A 17118-nucleotide genomic window follows, 5' to 3' on the forward strand; every position below is an offset into this window, starting at 1 on the left:
GAAGTGAACAATAAAATAATTATCTTGTGGCTTCGAGCAGGTTGGTTAAAGGGAGTGTTTCTGTTCTCACAAAGATAATGCTTCCTAGAATTCAGGGGGGGGGGGGGTTCTGCATGCTTGAAATATCTTTTCCTTCTGCTTTATACCTCAAACATGTCCAAATGATCACAAGGAAATCAGAGGGCATCCAAAGTTTACTCTTCGATATTTACAGTTGAATACAATTAATAAATAAAGCTGCAAGAGTACAGTCGCTAAAAAGCCCGACAGTCTCGTCTCATCTTCATTTTCCTCCTCCTCCTCCTCCTCTTCCTCTCCTGGTTCTCCTCGGTCTTACGTGCACAATATTCCGATGTGGAAAAACATGCTAGAACACGGCAACACATACAAACGACACAGTGACGGTGTACCCTGACCCCATGATGATATCCCATCCCTCCTCATGTCCCCATAACAGTCGGACCTTGTTTGCTCTTTAATTGGATTAAAGTCTCCTTTCCACCCACATACTGTACAAACACGGCTAAAAAAAACGTACTTTGATTGGGGAAACAAAAAGCAGGGCATGTATTCTGTGTTTAATCAAGTCTCAAATAAAAATCTAATTCCCCCTGAATGGATTTTACCGACAAATATAACTTTTGGTCTTCGAATGGAAGTATTTGGACGCAGCAGGCGTTTCTCTGAAGCTTGCTTTTACAGTATTTAAGCTTCCTGTAACAGTTTATCTAAAAATGCCAAAAACTGGGAACTCATTTCCAACTTTAGTTTGCACACGTGGTCTTCGTCACTACTTTCTCAGACTGCCACCTCCTCCTCCGACCCCTGCATCCTTCGCCTCCATCTGTCTCTGAGCTTCCGGAGAAGCTTGCACGCAGGTTCTGTGTACTGCCTGTTCGAGAGGCCGAGCACCAGCGGCACCACCGCCATGCTTCCGATGCCGCTGCACGACAGCACGATGTGAGTGCTGGAGCTCCGCTTGGTGTCGCTGATCAGGAACACGATGCACACGTGCATGTAAATGAGGTAGGGCACCCAGCACGCGAGAAAGGTCAGCGACACGGCCACCAGGCAGCGAACGTAGCGCAGGTTCAGCCTCTGCTCGCGGTCCGAGGCCTGACTTCCCCGCTCCACCGAACGATGGAGGCGACAAATGTCCTTCATCTGGCCTCGGGTGATCCATAACACACGACCGGTCATGCCAGCGATGGCTAGTATGGCAGGAAGGACGAGTCCATACACCTCCAAGAAGATAAAAGCATTGGGGAACACTCGCCTGTACGAGCAGCACGTGGTTTTGTTTGGCGAACAGTTTGAAAGTGGTGTTATATTTTGGCTACTTGCACAGTTGTTCCAATCCGGCCCTGTCCAGTTATTCCACCCGAAAGCAGGCAGGGATGCGTACAGAAGTGGCGGGGCCCAAACCACAAGCAACGCCAGGGGGAAGCTGCGATGCATCCACAAGTTATTGTAATGCAAAGGGTCGACGATGCAAATGTAGCGCTCGTAGTGGACCATCACCAGGTTGAACAGGAACGCCAGGAAGAGGAAGTTTGGGAAAACGTGCACCACCAGGCAGGAGCTCAAACTCAACTCCCGGTTCAGACCCATGAGCGGTATGAAGGGCAGCGCCACGCCCGTGCACAAGTCCGCCACCAAGAGGCTGAAGAAGAAGTAGTTGGGCGTGTCGTGGAGCTGGCGGTTCCAGGCGATGCCCAACATGATGACGAGATTGGCCAGGATGATGGAGGTCGACAGCGGTACGGTGATGGCATAGATGAGCTGCTCCCCGGAGAGCAGAGCGTGGGAGTCGTTGCGGTCCATCATGTGTGAACTCTGCACACTTCCTCTCCTTTGCAGCCTGGTTCTGCTCCCATCAAGGCACAGCTACCCTGCAGGGAAGGAGACGCATTGATAGAGTAGCAGTGGAGGCCCAACGAGCTGACATGTTCCATCACAGCAAGTGAAACTTTCAGAGGAAATGCAAAACCAGAAAAGAGAGTACAATAAACTCAGAAAAGGTATTCTCTATTCGAGAAGATTAAGTTATGGAAACCTCTTGAAAGCCAATTTAAGTCAGTGAAAGCTACGATCTCACAGTTAAACAAAGTGACCTCTCATTGGGAATAAAGAGTGAGAAAAAACCCCACTGTCATCTCTTAATCAGTGAAACTAATTTAACCTCTTTGTTAGCTGACAGCCGAGATAAGAGCACGTGTTAATGGATTCGAGTCCGCTGTCATTCAATAATTCATGAGCTGGGACTCTGGAGTTACACCCCGCTTTGTGTCCGCTCTATGTCCCGGAGATCATTTAACAAGTTTGACTTTAGGAAACAAGTCAGTTTATGGTCAAGCGACATTCTCACATTGAACTACAATAAACCATATATTACACATCGTTTTTATTTGTCCATACGTTTTATGAATAGACTTTATTATGCCGGGTTTGCAACTGTGCAACAGCTGTTAACGTGCAGAAGCGAGCATTATATATGATTACGATCTTACAAATACATATTGCAAAATGCCAGTATTTCTAATGTCCACATATATAACATACCATTTGCTAAACAGCTCAATAAAGTGAATTTTATGGTATCAAAGTCATGTGACAGTTTCAACAAATACAGCTTTTAAAGAGCCTTTAAGAGGTGAATACACAGAAAGAAATTGGTTTTACTTAAATTACTGCTTTAATGCTATTGGCTTTAATTTAATGTTTTTTTCCCCCCCGAAATGTGTTTTAAAGGCGTTTTCAAAAGGAGCCAACTATTTTCCCAAAGAAACAAAAAAGTGCCTCTCAATAAAAAAAGTTCAAATATTTTGTAGTCCTGCAATAATGTAGAAAGTGGTTTTAAAAGAGTAGAAAATATACTACTTCAAATAAATCACCAGAAATATATAATGATCCGTTTCAAAGGATGACTTATGATAACTTTTACCTTTTTTTTTGGATGAATGGTCCAGTCATGTATCCTTTGGCAAAGGAAATGCAAATAAATAACAGTTTCTTATCACAATCCTGATAACCTCGACCCGGTTCCCCTGCATGTCACATCCACAAGCAGAAGATTCCACATAAACGACAGGAGCTTCTTCTTCTTCTTCTTAAGTTTAATAATCCTTTCAGTCAAGTCAGCCACGGCAGCCTCACCACAAACTACAAGGGAGACAGAGAGAGCAGCCTAAGTCTGTTCCTCTCAGAGACTTTAAAGGGGAAGTGCACACTGAAGGAGGAGGTGGCAGCAGTTCTACTGCTTATTCTTTCAACACTCTGTAAAAATGAGTCCACAACATACTCCGAGTCGGTTAAAGATGTATTTCGCTGCCTTTACTTGGCCCTTTACTGACCTAAACATATACATACAACAGTGTGTACGTCTGAATTCATAACAGCTGTCACACGCGTCTCATATTTAAACACAGTGTTGGATGGAAGGCCCGGGCGGCGACCTGCTTTCTTAGCCAGGCATGGAAGACTCCTTCACTGATAGTCGAGATGGACGAGCTCCCGTCAGATAGTGGTTTTAAACAGAGATGTCTGAGAAGACACTACGCAGGGAGGACACGCTGGACATGAAACATCTTCACATTACAGAAGGAGAAGATGGAGCGCCTTGGCTTTCCGAGAACACCGGATCCTCTTCAACAGTACACCAGTGATCTAATCTGTATGCTTCATACACAGTGGAAACATCACAAATGACTAAGTAAAGGTCCTCTACTGACGTTAGCTAAAATGTGGCACCACTTCCTTGCTCCAGACGACACTGGAAGGGTCCTGGAACTTAAATATGTACGGTTTTTGCTTTATATTAATAAAGAAGTACCTGCTTTAATTGCTTACACTTCGTTTCTTTCAGGGTATTGAATTCCTGACATTCCCAGCTAAAAATGTGGCCTTTTTGCAGTTTATTTTCCAGAAAGATACACAAATATATCTTACCTGAATCCCCAATATTTTAAATCAATTATTGTGAGTTTTTGTGAAACAGATTTGAACGGGTCCTCTTCCTGCAGACATGTTTACCTTGGCACCAGCACCGGTCTCTTTGTTCGGCAGCAATATGAGCTGCAATTTAATAGATCGGGCTTTCGGTCCCTGTGGGGGTCTGGAGGTGATAATCCTCTGGGCCACTCCTCGCCTTTTGTCTTCACAGCAGGCTGACCTTTGAGGCCAAACACACCGCTGTGACAGATGAGGAAAATATCCTGCTGCCAGTGAACGCCCCTCTGGTCACTAAATGACTTTCTGCAACCTATAGTGCAGAAATACATACAATAAAACATGCAACACCTTCGCGAATCACACAACCGCGTGTGTGTGCGCGTGTTTTACGGCCCCCCCGTCTGGGTGAGTTATGCATGGACACATGCACATTTGGACACACACAATGAGGATCTAGGTACAAGGAAGAAGCACTTGTGCGCAGGATACCGACTGACGGTTGTTTTTCCCTCATCGTGACTTACAGCCGGCGGGAGAGGAGGAAAATAACAGAACAATAGAGTTCAACGGGCAGAGCCGCTTTTGGCCTTGAAACAAGACTTTTAAAACGTTTGAGCGCTGGTTGGTTTATTTTAAAGTTTATCTCAGTGAGCATAAGAAACATTCTGTATGTTTGTCGTTGCAGTGGGAGGACAGGAAGATAAATGTGGCGTTCAACAGGAGTAATGACTTAATGAAGCTCCTAATAGTATTTGTGTGGTAGCGGGTCACCGTGGGCTAAACATAACCTGATCTATTAAATGATAAGAATCTTAATTTGGTATTAAAGACAGGGTGTTACGCATTTGGTCTTTTCTAAATCACAGTCATCCACTGTGACTGTGCTCACCAGCTTCTCATTTTTAATCCTCTACCTTGAATCGTCTCTCGGCTGTGGTTTTTGGGAAACTTCCTTAAGGGTCCTGTCGTCTGCAGACTGACTCAACTCCTCCGTTTACTCATATCGGATAAGATGGATAAAACCGATCAGGGTTAAAAGTGAATCAAACCAGAGTCTAAACAAGAGACGCTTTCTCAGCCACTCCACAAGTCACCGGGACCCACAAAACGTTTCCTCCTCGAGTATGAACTCACTGCTTCATCTTATCTCAGCTGACACACACACACACACACACGAGTATAAACTATTTTATCAGATGAAGAGTTACAAGAGGTGCAGGTAGCCATTAGCCCTGAAGAAAGTCAATCATTTATTGTGTTGTATTTACATCACAAACTTGGCGAGATAATTCCTGAACAATGTGTCCGAGAGCTGGAAGACCACACACACACATATATGTGTGTGTGTGTGTGTGTACCCCCTTAGTGAGTAAACTAGGACAAAAAACAATTATGGAACAACTTCTGACTAAGACCAAAGGAACATTAAAAGGGATGTCAAAGGCACCGGCCACTGTAATGAATCTCTCGTTGACTCTTTTCCTGTTTAGTTTAGTGTCTCAGATTCTTGCACAAGAGCGTACTTAAGAAAATAATGAGCAACAGCTTGTTTTAAACTTCTGTTTAGACAAAATCAAAAACTCTTTCTTTCTTTCTCTTTCTTGAATTATCTTAAAGTCCTGATGAAAACAGGACAAATGATCGTTTGGATGCTACGATCCCACTAAAGCAGGTCAGATATATACGATGGCGAGACCACACATGTTAAAATCCTGAGGGGGAGGGGAAGCATGTTCTCGAGCGTTAAGAGAACAAAAAGTCCGTTCATGAAATGTCTCTGCTGGATTTCCTCCGATCTTCCTGCTGCTCTCTTTACCGGTCGGGTCTCTGGAGGCAGAAGACCTTCGCCTGGTTGTCTCCTGACACGGTTACTGCGAGAGACGCCTCCCTGGAGGAGAAAAAGAACAATGAATTTAGCGATTGAAGAAACAAAAAAAGACGGCGTAGAAATAATGAGAAAGCAAAGTCGCACCTGTTGATGGTGAAGTTGAGGATCTCGGCAGTGTGGCCGCGGTACTCGGACACGATGCCACCAGAACGGGCGTCCCACAGGCGCAGCGCTCCATCTAAGCAGCAGGTGGACACCACAGAAGAAGACTCCTCCCACTGCAGGTGAACGATGCCAGCCTGGAGGACCACGGACAGGAATATAAACAGACAGTTCTTCTTCTGCTTCTCTGTGCGCTAAACTGAACAAAAGGTTGTGCCGCGTGGTACCTCGTGATAGCACCTGTGCCTCAGGACCTGCGTGGCGAGGTCGTATATGGCCAGAGTCCCGTCCAGGTACGCCACAGCAACGAGAGGCAGGCTGGGAAAGGACGAGAGAGACGAAACGTTTGAGCATTTAATAAGCAGCAAGCTTGAGTTTGAGAAATTTGAGATGTTGGAACTAACCAGAAAACACACATTTACTGTGTATGAAGTGAAAATGATTAAATCGTGGCACCTGGATTCACCTGGTGAGCCTACATGGAAACTTTCTGCAGTTTAATGTCGACTCAACGACTTCACAACTCACATGTTGCAGAATCCCACAGACTCGACAGAGTTGGATTCCGTCTCCTCCGTCGGCCCTTTGGCTTTGCCGCTCTCCAGCGAGAACGCTCCGACCACCTTCACACGGCAAGCGACACAACCAACACACCGAGGTTAGAGCACTTATAAAAACGGCATCGGGACAATGTGTCAGCTTCCTCCTCCATCTTTCCGGACACCCACTTTGCCTGTGGCGGTGTTGACGAGTTTGGCAAAACCGTCCACGGAACCGGTCAGCACCAGAGAGCCGTCCTTGTTACACGCCAGGCAGGTGAGCGCCCCCTTGTGTCCGTCCTGACCTGTCGAACGAGACAAAACCAAATCCATTTACGGATCTTTCACAAAGATTCTTGATGAGAAGCTCAGATACGGTCTGTGTTGTGGATCACGGACTATTTTTAGCGTCTTATATAACAGAGTTTTATTGGGCTGTAACTCTGCAGTTGATCAACGGCCGATACTTTTAGAGTTTCCCATATTGGCTTGTATTTACTGTTGTTTTCCATGAAGCAATGACCTCTTTTAACTCTTTTCTCATCATCACAATAAATGCCAGACTGACTTTCCCATCGGGGCTGGAGCGGCACGGTCACCTCCTTCCTCTAACACGCTCTCATCTAGATAACGCAAATCTACTAAAAACCTTAAATGTAGGAAAACAGCAGGATGAAACTACATGTTGAGCTGCCAGACTCACCTTTAATGACGTGGGCGGCGTTTCCCTGCTTCAGATCCCACACGCGTACCGTTCCATCCTCATAACCCACCACGGCCCGTTTACCTGGGGACATTTTCACAATTCAGTATTTTCACACCAAGACTTCTGAGGATGTCTCCAGATTATTTCTGTGGGTGAATTTGTGTCATGTATTTTCGACATCTCTCACCATCGGGGAGGACTTTGCCGCTGGTGGCCTGGCATGCAGAACTCTGGAAGGTTTTGCAGTCTCCTGAAGGGATCTTCCACATCCACACGTTGCCGTCGTCTGTGCCCGCCAGCAGCACTGGAGCGCAGGGATGCCACTCCAACCACTGAGGAGGAAGCCGGGTAAAGACAGCCACAACATAACAGCTGCGTTAGACACAGATTATTTCCCGCTGCAGTTTGCTACTGGTAGCCAAAGAGCAGATCTAAAGGGCAAGATTGGAGAATGTCTGATCCTTCACTTCCTCCACAAGTTCTCAGCCTGAGCGGTCATCCCCTCTTACTTGCTCATAAATTCCTTCAGCCCACATAAAAATACTTTTCACAAGTGCTTACAGATGCACAAACTAAACAGACACTACTGCTGATGCAGAAGCCTATTATTGGATTGCACTCTTTCCCTCCTCACCTCCAGATCACCCACTTCGAAGGACCAGACCTCCTCTTTGGTTTCTACTTTCCAGACTTTAATCATGCCGCTCATGTCGCCGGTAGCCACCATGGAGGAGTCGTGGCTGAACACGGCGCACGTCACAGAGTCTTTGTGACCTGTGGAAACAACAGGGGAAAAATGACTGCTTCTGTACACGCAGCTTGGATCTTCTAGCGCAGCCTTCAGTCGGCCTCCGACACTCACCGGTGCACTCCAACAGAACTTCTCCGTTGCTCACCCTCCACACGTAGGCCTTATCGTCCTCCCCTCCCGTTACAGCCATGCTGTTTGTCACGGGATCCAAACTCACGCAGAACACGGAGCCTGGACAAAGAAAGCCATTTAAAAGTTGAACACACTGGATCTGCCTGCTGATGCGTGAAATCAAGGCGAGGTGCTACCGGTGTGTTTGGAGAAGGTGAGCTCGCTGTCGTCTTGGTCCTCTTCCATCTCGTTGTCGGTTTCCCAGCCTTCGTCATCGTCTGGAGCGTCTTCAAAGTCGACGTCATCCAAGTCATCAGCCAAATCATCTTGGCGAGAGGGAAAGAGAGAAAATTCAACTTTAAGGTTATTGAAATTCAGTTACTGTAGCAGTACAAAGACATCATTTAAAAAAAAAAAAAAATAATAATAATAATAATAATAATAATAATATATATATATATAAGTATAGAAACAGGGTAAATAACAAAAGGTACATAAACTAAGAGAATAGATACCATACAAGAGCATTTAGAGACCAATAAAATAAAGTGAGTGGTGCTGATAAAGTAACAGTGGTGTGATATATAACATTATACAGAAGGTCATCATTAAAGGGCCCTTCGGCTGAAATAAAGCCCCACAAATCCTGAGCTAGGCCCTCAAACTTCTGTCAGAAAGTTCAGTTTGGTTGATATTTGATGCTAACGTTCGTCCAAAACAAATCTCTACCCTGACACAGGTGTGGCCACAGTAAGCATGCTGCCAAAAGTGACTTGCAGTAGAGTTGTAAACAGTTTTCAACCAACCGGGATCAGGCTCCATCTCGTTTAGGTCGATGACTTCAATGATTTCCTCATCTCCGTAGAGATCAATCGTATTTTCCTGCATGTTGTCCATGCTCTTAGCGGGCTAAAAGCTAGCAAAACAACCGAAAAGCAGTATAACACGCGCGAGTAAAGCTAACGGTAGCTAACCTGGCTCTCGTTGTTAGCTAAGCACTGACAGAATCGGTTAACGGTTACACTTTTGTATGTGAATATCAATATAACAGTCGTTAAATATCAAATGAACTGCCTCCCCATGTTATCTTCACATGCTGCGGAGACTTCAGAGACAGACGCGCGTTGATGACGCGCGTTTTGGACGTGGTCGCAACAACTTCAGCGTCATTCAACTCCGCGACCACAAGATGGCGGTGCTGTGCAAAACTGGTGATACTGCTCAGAAAATACTGTTAACCCAGTTTGGAGGATGTTTAAAAGCCTGGAGATGGTTTATAAAGATGCTTCGACCTCTTATTGTGTCATTTCTCCTCATAAACATAAACATTAACACTAAACTAATCTGTCTTTTTACGTTTTGGATGAGACTTTAGCATGATAGCATAATAATACCTATGAACTGCTAGTTTTTTCTAGTATTATTTCATTTTTGCTTGTTTTTTATGAATAGTTTTCTGTCAAAGTCAATTTCAATAAAGAGATATTGACCTCAAAGTGACACAAATAATATATATGAGTGTGTGTTGGCTTTCAGAAAGAGAGACACGTTTTTTTTAAATCATAGCATTCATATTAGATACTAAAAATATCAAACAATTTGTCAAATAATAACAATCTTTTCTTTTCTATTTCTATCAATAATTAGGCAGACATAGACTTCCAGCGTCAAATATGTACAGAGCCATTATTTTCATAGTTTTTGTGCAACCATCACAAAACCCAATTTGCCCCCAGCTGATTTCAATAACTGTATTTCTGTTTCTTGTGTTTGTCATCAGTATCATGATCAGCATCATGCAGAAAATATGTTTTACATAGTTCCTATTTTTGAGTATTTTCAGCGGAAAAAATAGGAACAGGAAGCAAAAGTCCTTTTACATGCAAAAAATAATTCTCGGCCACACAGTCGCTCTTAAAATAGCCCCGTGAAGTGTTCCTCATTGTGTGATTGGAATAATATGTCCCTCTCAGTCAGAACAGAAGTCCTTCTCTCTCATTCCCTCCATGATTAACACTCGGCGGCCCTCTAGTGAACTGATACTCATGATTCATCATGCTCCATTACTGATGTGTGCAGTGACACAAAACTGTAATCTACGTGGCTGTTATTAGCGGCGCAGAGATTAAGCATTGCGTTGTGGGATTTTTAAACTCAAGTAACATTATGACAAAACATTAGAAAGGTGTAGATTTCTGTGTTATCAATGCTTAAAATCAGGTTTATTTTTCTTCATGGGGACCTTGTGGTACAGTATCAAGCTCCTCTCATTGTGATTTTGGCAGCTGCACAGTCAGACGACACTGTTTAGAGATATTTTAGGGTGTAAATCTATCTGAAACTGTCAGTGCAATCAAAGCAGTAGAGGGACCATTTTTTTTTTTATTCTCAGGTTTCCACCAGCTTGAATCTTGACCTCTGACCTCCCTCTGCAAGGGGAACGAGAAGACAAGCGCCTCTTTCTGAGTTGACGTTTGGATGTATGTATATGTAAGACTGCAGTAAACCACAGGACTAACATTAGTGGCCCCCTCTCTTCCTTCATCGCTCCATCAAAAGCTCCATCGCCTGAGATATTTTAACACTTAACACAGTTTGTCTACCTCAGGTTTTTGGGGTTTTATGTCTCCTGCTATATGCTGCTGGCAGAGCTCAGCCGCTGCATGCCCAAATAAGTTTTACTGGCTGCCCAGCCCCCCCCCCCAAGTTTTAAGCCTTCCCTGGAAAAATACAACCGTCTCATGATGTGGAAACATCAGAGTGTACATTATTATGACGTTTTCAATCTGCAGTGAGTGAGAGATTTATAAACTCTCGGCCAGGTTGTGAGGAACACTGGAAAGTTAGACGACACAAGTTACAGCCGCTTTATTTCGTCAATCTGTTTCGACAGTTCATCGCCTTTTTGTTTTCTTCTGGCCGTCGAGCCGGCAGAGGACTTCATTCAGCTCCTGTTCACATGACTTAAAGGCCTCTAACGTTGTTGGATTCCTTTGGGAATGTCAATCAGCAGATGATACAAACTGTATGCAAATACAAATGTTTTAAATAAACTCTTTTTCATACAGAAACATGGCAAGCGGTCACTGTTTTTCCATGAAGAAAGCAGTTAGACCACCATGAGACACTGCATTAAAACCCAGACGAGGGGACTCTTTTCGGCTTAGCAGCTCTGAGGTTCATAAATAAAATCCAGAAACGTCCACAAAAGTCAAATTCGACCGGTCACATCAAAGAAAGATTACACGACTGGATAAAGTTGGATCCGCAGGTTTAATCCGAGTCAGGAGCATAGACTGTACATACAGAGGAGAAACAGGAAATACCATATATGCAATAGAGATCATGAGCTGGTTTGACCTCAGACAACATGTGATTCAGTCCCCTCAGCAACCAGGACATCCAATAAAACAGCAATCATTGGCTGAAAAGAATTGCTGTTTCACCTCTTTCAGTCAGTTTCTCTTTTTTCTTAGTTATCAGCATCTCTTGTGAGGTTTTAGTGAGATCTTCCACATGATGTGGATCACAGATTTTGCCGATTATTCGTCTGTATTTAGGTGTAGGATACGAATGCAGGACTTTCACATTGCCGTTACAGCACTTAAGTCAAATATCTGAGTACTTCTTTTGAATCTGAACATCAGAAAATAAGTCAAATGTATGATTCCAACAACACTGACACGTTCAAACATTTGAAGGTGAGAGAATCGATGCCTTCGGGTGTCACAGCAAACTGGAGGTTTTTATGCTTTTCACTTGCAGCACATTGGGTGGGCTTTCTCTGTGCCGTCATCAGGACAGCAGAGACCAGCAGCGACCCCTTCATAAAAACATTTCTCGGTTTATCACTCCGGCAAGCTGGTTTATCTCTGAAAAACAGGACACTCAAGGGGCGCTGTTACTTTATAGGCACACACACACACACATGGAAACACACACTCTGCCTGACCAGGACATGGAGGCCAATGCATCTACTTTTGTGTGTGTGTGTGTGTGTGTGTGTGTGTGTGTGTGTGCCTTTTACACACACACACACACATTCAAGCATGCACACACAAACAGTATCAGTAATAAGGCCCGGGAGCTGTTGCTGTGTGAGAGGTAATTACTCCATGCAGCTCAGCGAGGCTTTGATGGAAAGTTTTAGACTAACTGGCTCGACTGTAAGAAGCCTTGACTCTGCTTCTTCTTTTTTTTTTTTTTAACAAGAACTCTTTATGGCTCCCTTTGCCCTCTTTCTCTCTTAAACGCTGAAGTTTCACGGCATCCTGGAAAGATTTTACGTCTCATTTTTGAATGCAAGAAAAGCCCTCAGCTCACATCACACAATCAATTAATGTCGGAAGGCTGCTGTCGCACAGGGCCCATTACACGCCGTCAAAAAAAAAAAAGCACTACGAGATGTTTGGAAGCGTTTCCTTTCTTCCGCTGGCAAAGCAAATCTTCTTTATGGCGCTGAGGTCGGCCTGCTTTGTCCACACGCTGCATCTGACTCATGTGGGACCGCGTTGGGCGAGATGACGGCTTCCCTTCTCAAAACCACTAACAGCCAGTTGTGTGTGCTCTGCAAGTGGTCTGGTCCACAGCCTGTGTGTGATGTGTCTGCTGTGGTGGCAGAGCGGCAGTCTGTGCAGGCCGTACACGCTCGCCTGTTGACTTTCTAGCCAGATCGCTGCTCCTTTCCCAGCCACCGGCCAGAAAAACATGAAGTATTTTTGGAACATCCATCCCTCAGGATTTGTGTTTTGTTTTTTTCACCAGAGGCATGTAAGCTTCTTTGGTACGGATACTTTTTAAAGGCATCGTGCTCCAAACCAGAGGTCTCATCCAGGTGTGCAACATCCACACCTGGATGCAAAATAGTTCAACCAACATGATCAGCGATTTGCCGACCTGAGTGTGATGTTCACTGAATTGCAAATGTGCTGCTCTGGGCAATATAAACCAATCTAATCCCTGCTTTGACATCACTGCTCTGCTCACACACACACACACACACCTACACACACACGCACACACACACACACACACACACACACACACACACACACACACACACACATTTGAGTGTTTTATGCACGTCTGCGTCAGCAAAAGCCCGTCGACAAACAATGCAGATGACCAAGAAAGATTTGTGCTCCCTGACAGAAAAGTTTAAACTTAGTGCTTTTGTGTCGCAAATGACGAATGTCTTTCAGATTATGATTGTGTAAGTTGTTTAGCAGTTTGCATTTTATCTGTAAATAATCATAGTCGACAAACATCGTCACATTAACACATATTTTAAAGAGCCATGGTAGCTCTGTCCACCTCTTCACAAGCAGATTTAGCTACTTTATGTAATGCTAATTTTGCAAATGTTAGCATGCTAACATGCTAAACCAAAACTCTGTAATCGTTGCTAAATACCAGCAAGTTAGCACCGTCATGGCGAGCATGTTAGCGTGCCGTTAGCATTTAGCTCACAGAGCTACTAGGTGCAAACTCATGTTATTTATTAGCGTATATATAATATTATTAAAATTAAGATATTTTCAGTGCATTTTATTTTCTGGTAGTTTTCATTTAATTTAAGTACTTTTTTTACTTAAGGGAAGTGTGATTTTTTGTGCAGGTCCTCACAAACATTAATTAAACTGTATTTAACACTGGCAACACCTCATTAACACAAACATCCTTTCTATGATTGGTTGAATATGATGTCCAGCATGTAAACATGTATTATAACAATATCTAATGTTTGTTTTCATACATGCAGATGGAGAGGGTCTGCAAGCAGACAGGGTTTAGCCCTAAAGAGCTTACTCAAGCACAACAACATCAGAGATGCCTCCAAGACCAGTCGCCTTACGTAACCGATGCTCCGAATCTCATCCACAGAAATAATAATCCTCTGTTGCTAGGGATACTGCTGTCCCAGCTGGCCTCCCCTGTACTCAAAAAAGAGGAGCGACTTTGATTAATAAATGCACGCACAGAGCTGGGACGAGCTAAAAATAACAAGTATTGTTAAACTAGAGACCTAGATGAATAAACAGGTGAAGGAGAGGCAAGTTTATTTGTTTAGTGTCTTTTAATAACAAGTGTTTTGTAAGAAGATGATAATAAAGGAAGCGCAAGGCACATAAAAAGAACAAAAACAGGAAAATAACACTAAAATATATGAATAACTTGTTAAAAAAGTATTGGATTAATAGTGAAAACAATTGGATGCATTAGGTGCAAACTTGACCAAACTGATCGAAATCTTAACAGTTCAACAGTGTGAATACGTTATTGCAACAATATCTTCTTTAATATAATGAATAGTGTTAAATAAACCACTTCAAATGAGCACAATTGGAACATGAAGTGTGCTGACTAAGTGGTACTTCAGTTTGTCTGACGGTGCTGCGGCGGTACATCAGACAAGAAAGAAATGATATATATACTATACATATTCTAAGGATATTTAAATGATACAAGAGCACCTGACCTTTGTGCCTAGATGAGGGTTTGAAAATATAATGGTGATAATTCTCCTTGAAGTTAAATCATGTTCAACTCTTTGGTGGGTCGGCTCAGTCCATTCAGGACCAGAATCAAATCCAAAATGTGTCTGTGGAGGTATGAATGAGAGGAACCAATGAGAGCAGAGCTGCCTCCTGCACTAGAAGAACACCTCCTCTGCCTGCAGATGTAACCTATGCAGAAGCTGGTTAGCATATTACAATAATCAAGTCAGCTGAACCAGGCAGTGGTGCGGCAGTTTTGCCTGTGGGTGGCTGCTGAGATGCAAAATCAAATATAAAGTAATGGAAATAAAAGCATATTGGATTATAGAGGAGGCAGTGGGGAAGGCGTTTCATGTTGCAATGAGCCAGAATTGGATAAAAATGTTTCTTTCATTTTGCCACGACTGGTTATGGAAAGTGTTGAATAATGGAAGGAGGGTTAGTAAAGTTGCAAAATGCTTTCTAGCGTTGGAAATTACAACAAAAAAAGCTGTAATAACACAATGTAAAATGTGTCGTGAATGAGCTTGATTTGCTCAAGCTTTCCCTTAACATTGATTTCAATGAATCCATAATCTATAACGTTTTTTTCAACTTCTATTCATGCAGTGTAATAATGACACCACAGTAGATAAACCTATAGGTTAAAACATACGCAAAGTGCCTATTATGATTATAAAAAAGGATATTAAAGCTATAATGATCACAATGGTATTATTAGGTTACTGTAAAGTAACCTCATAAACTAACTATCAGTGTAAGTATATTATCGGGATGTTATTATGGATATAAAGTTATAATAAACTCACCCAAATCATGAATAATGTAGGAGTATTTAGATATTTTATTATAGAGATAACACACAAAAAAACATGTTAAAGTTCTCATTAAAGTGGCACAGAAAGAGACAATATTCTGGATTGTAATAATGGTCAATAAATAAGCTTTATTTATTGTAATGTGTATCACAGACAAACTGGCTCTTACATATATATAATATATATAATATAGCCGTTACAGGAGATGTAAAGCATCATAAAGTTATTAAAAACAAATAATGACTGCGCTAGAACTGCACAGAGATATTTCTAATAATATAGGACACGCCCAGAGACTTTTTCCTCAGTAATGGCCATAATATCACGCTGTATCCTCGCAGATAATCACATTTTCATCAGGCTAAAGCCCGCCCCTGGTAGATGCAGGGGCGCTCCATGTGACGCTGGGGCTGTAACAAAAATCCAGTATGGCGGAATCTGTCAGGAGATGAATTTTCTTGTCCCCCCCCCTGCGCTGAGAGGAAGAAAAAACAAAAAAAAAACAGAGTATAACATGGGAGAGAAATAAAAAGCCCTGCGGGACACGTGTTGGGACGACTGGCTTCCTCCTGGCGCGTGTAGGTGAGTTTGTGTCCTCGCGAGGGATGAATGTGTATCCGCGCCGCTTTGATGTTGATATTCAGTTCAGGGATGCGACGCACAGACAGGATTCATCAAAACAATGTCCGGCTGAAGTTTCCACGTCTGCGTACCGGTTGGTTTTTGTTTTGTTCACGTATCTACTTGTGGTAGGAATGATTTCACGTCTTTATTCATATCTCCATACGGTTTCTTGCGCTGTAAGCGGGCGGGAAGTGTGAGAGGAAGGTGGTGGTGGGGGGGTGGGTAGACAGGCGATGTTTATTATGCCGATTGTTGCTGAGCTATTTTTAGTGCACGGCCGAGCCTTCAGGCTTTAACGCAACATACAGAGCGCTAACACGCTTCCATTGCCGTATACCCGTGTTATTGGCGAGAAAAAGTCGTAAAACGAAGGCACGGGCCTGCGTAAAAGTGTGTGTGAATGGTTCGGGATGGGCGGTGGTAATTCTCTGCATGCGTCAATCTTTTTTCTTTTTTGTGAATGGGGGCGTACGGGTTGTTTGGAGCTGTTAAAGCAACATCTAAAGCAGCATATTACGGCTGTTAAAGTGTCGTAAAGCAGACTAAACAGCAGGACATATTAGTCAGGGATGGTTGTTTTTGTTTGTTTGTCGTGAGGGAGTTTGAGTTTGGAGTGCACACACCTTTTTTTTGTGACTGGCATTTATAGCAGCTAGTGACATGATTATTGCTAAGCTAATGTCATATTATTTTTTATTTTATTTTAAGAAATGCAGCAAACTTTGGCGTTTTTTCCACCATAACTGTGTGTTTAACCCATTTCCCAGGTCAGTTTTTTTTATTTTTTTACTATTTCTTCACTTTGGGCTCCAGGGCTTGTCTCCCCAGATATGTCACCCTGCATCAAGCAAGCTCTTTTAGGGACAATGGCCTGGGACACACACACACACACACACACACACACACATGAATACCCCTCCCGAGACAGACGAGATGCCCTAGGAGAATGGTGTTGCATGAAGCCCCCCTGGAGTGTCAGCTACTCCCCGTGACACACACGTTCAACCCCCCGCCCGCCCCCCGCCTCTTCTTGCTTCTCCATCACAAAGCGCAAGTGTACATGCACTGTGCAGTGACCGACTTTTTTGGGAGGGCAATTTGTCCTGCGGCTGCACTGTCTGGCCCGCTTGT

General features: G+C 43.5%; 3 protein-coding genes across 6 annotated transcripts in view; 1 reads left to right on the forward strand and 2 right to left on the reverse strand.

Moving 5' to 3' along the window:
- Positions 1-176: 176 nt before the first annotated feature.
- gpbar1 (G protein-coupled bile acid receptor 1) lies at positions 177-2075 on the reverse strand. The gene has a single exon (XM_076095091.1). It carries the CDS (start codon positions 1825-1827, stop codon positions 799-801), a length of 1029 nt encoding a protein of 342 aa, XP_075951206.1. The 5' UTR covers positions 1828-2075; the 3' UTR covers positions 177-798.
- Positions 2076-5188: 3113 nt separating this feature from the next.
- On the reverse strand, positions 5189-9172 carry aamp (angio-associated, migratory cell protein). Its single transcript, XM_076095066.1, has 11 exons — positions 8855-9172; positions 8246-8374; positions 8049-8168; positions 7821-7960; positions 7374-7518; positions 7184-7267; positions 6670-6785; positions 6470-6564; positions 6169-6259; positions 5924-6078; positions 5189-5839 (listed from the first exon to the last, which is right to left on the reverse strand). The coding sequence occupies exons 1-11, from the start codon at positions 8943-8945 to the stop codon at positions 5764-5766; spliced, it is 1242 nt and encodes a 413-aa protein (XP_075951181.1). The 5' UTR covers positions 8946-9172; the 3' UTR covers positions 5189-5763.
- Positions 9173-15727: 6555 nt separating this feature from the next.
- The window catches only part of LOC142952588 (histone deacetylase 4-like), a 35144-nt gene continuing 33753 nt past the window's right edge, over positions 15728-17118 (forward strand). For 2 of the 4 annotated variants that reach the window (XM_076094394.1, XM_076094396.1), the window contains exon 1: positions 15731-15945. The gene's annotated coding sequence lies outside the window, so the exon portion shown is untranslated. Of the gene's footprint in view, positions 15946-17118 lie in introns of all 4 variants that reach the window. The other 2 variants (XM_076094395.1, XM_076094398.1) reach the window with 2 other exon arrangements.

Source organism: Anarhichas minor, unplaced genomic scaffold (genome assembly GCF_050575085.1).
Source record: "Anarhichas minor isolate MPS153535 unplaced genomic scaffold, ASM5057508v1 ptg000018l, whole genome shotgun sequence".
Classification (NCBI taxonomy): domain Eukaryota; kingdom Metazoa; phylum Chordata; class Actinopteri; order Perciformes; family Anarhichadidae; genus Anarhichas; species Anarhichas minor.

Excerpts from the sequence above, each read along its gene's own strand:
- gpbar1 (XM_076095091.1), bottom strand. The coding sequence starts at position 1,827 with ATGATGGACCGCAACGACTCCCACGCTCTGCTCTCCGGGGAGCAGCTC.
- aamp (XM_076095066.1), bottom strand. The coding sequence starts at position 8,945 with ATGGACAACATGCAGGAAAATACGATTGATCTCTACGGAGATGAGGAA. Across the intron at positions 8,169-8,245 it reads CACCTTCTCCAAACACACCG|GCTCCGTGTTCTGCGTGAGT; the intron begins GTAGCACCTCGC and ends TTCTTTGTCCAG. Across the intron at positions 6,260-6,469 it reads TCTGTGGGATTCTGCAACAT|CCTGCCTCTCGTTGCTGTGG; the intron begins GTGAGTTGTGAA and ends GTCCTTTCCCAG.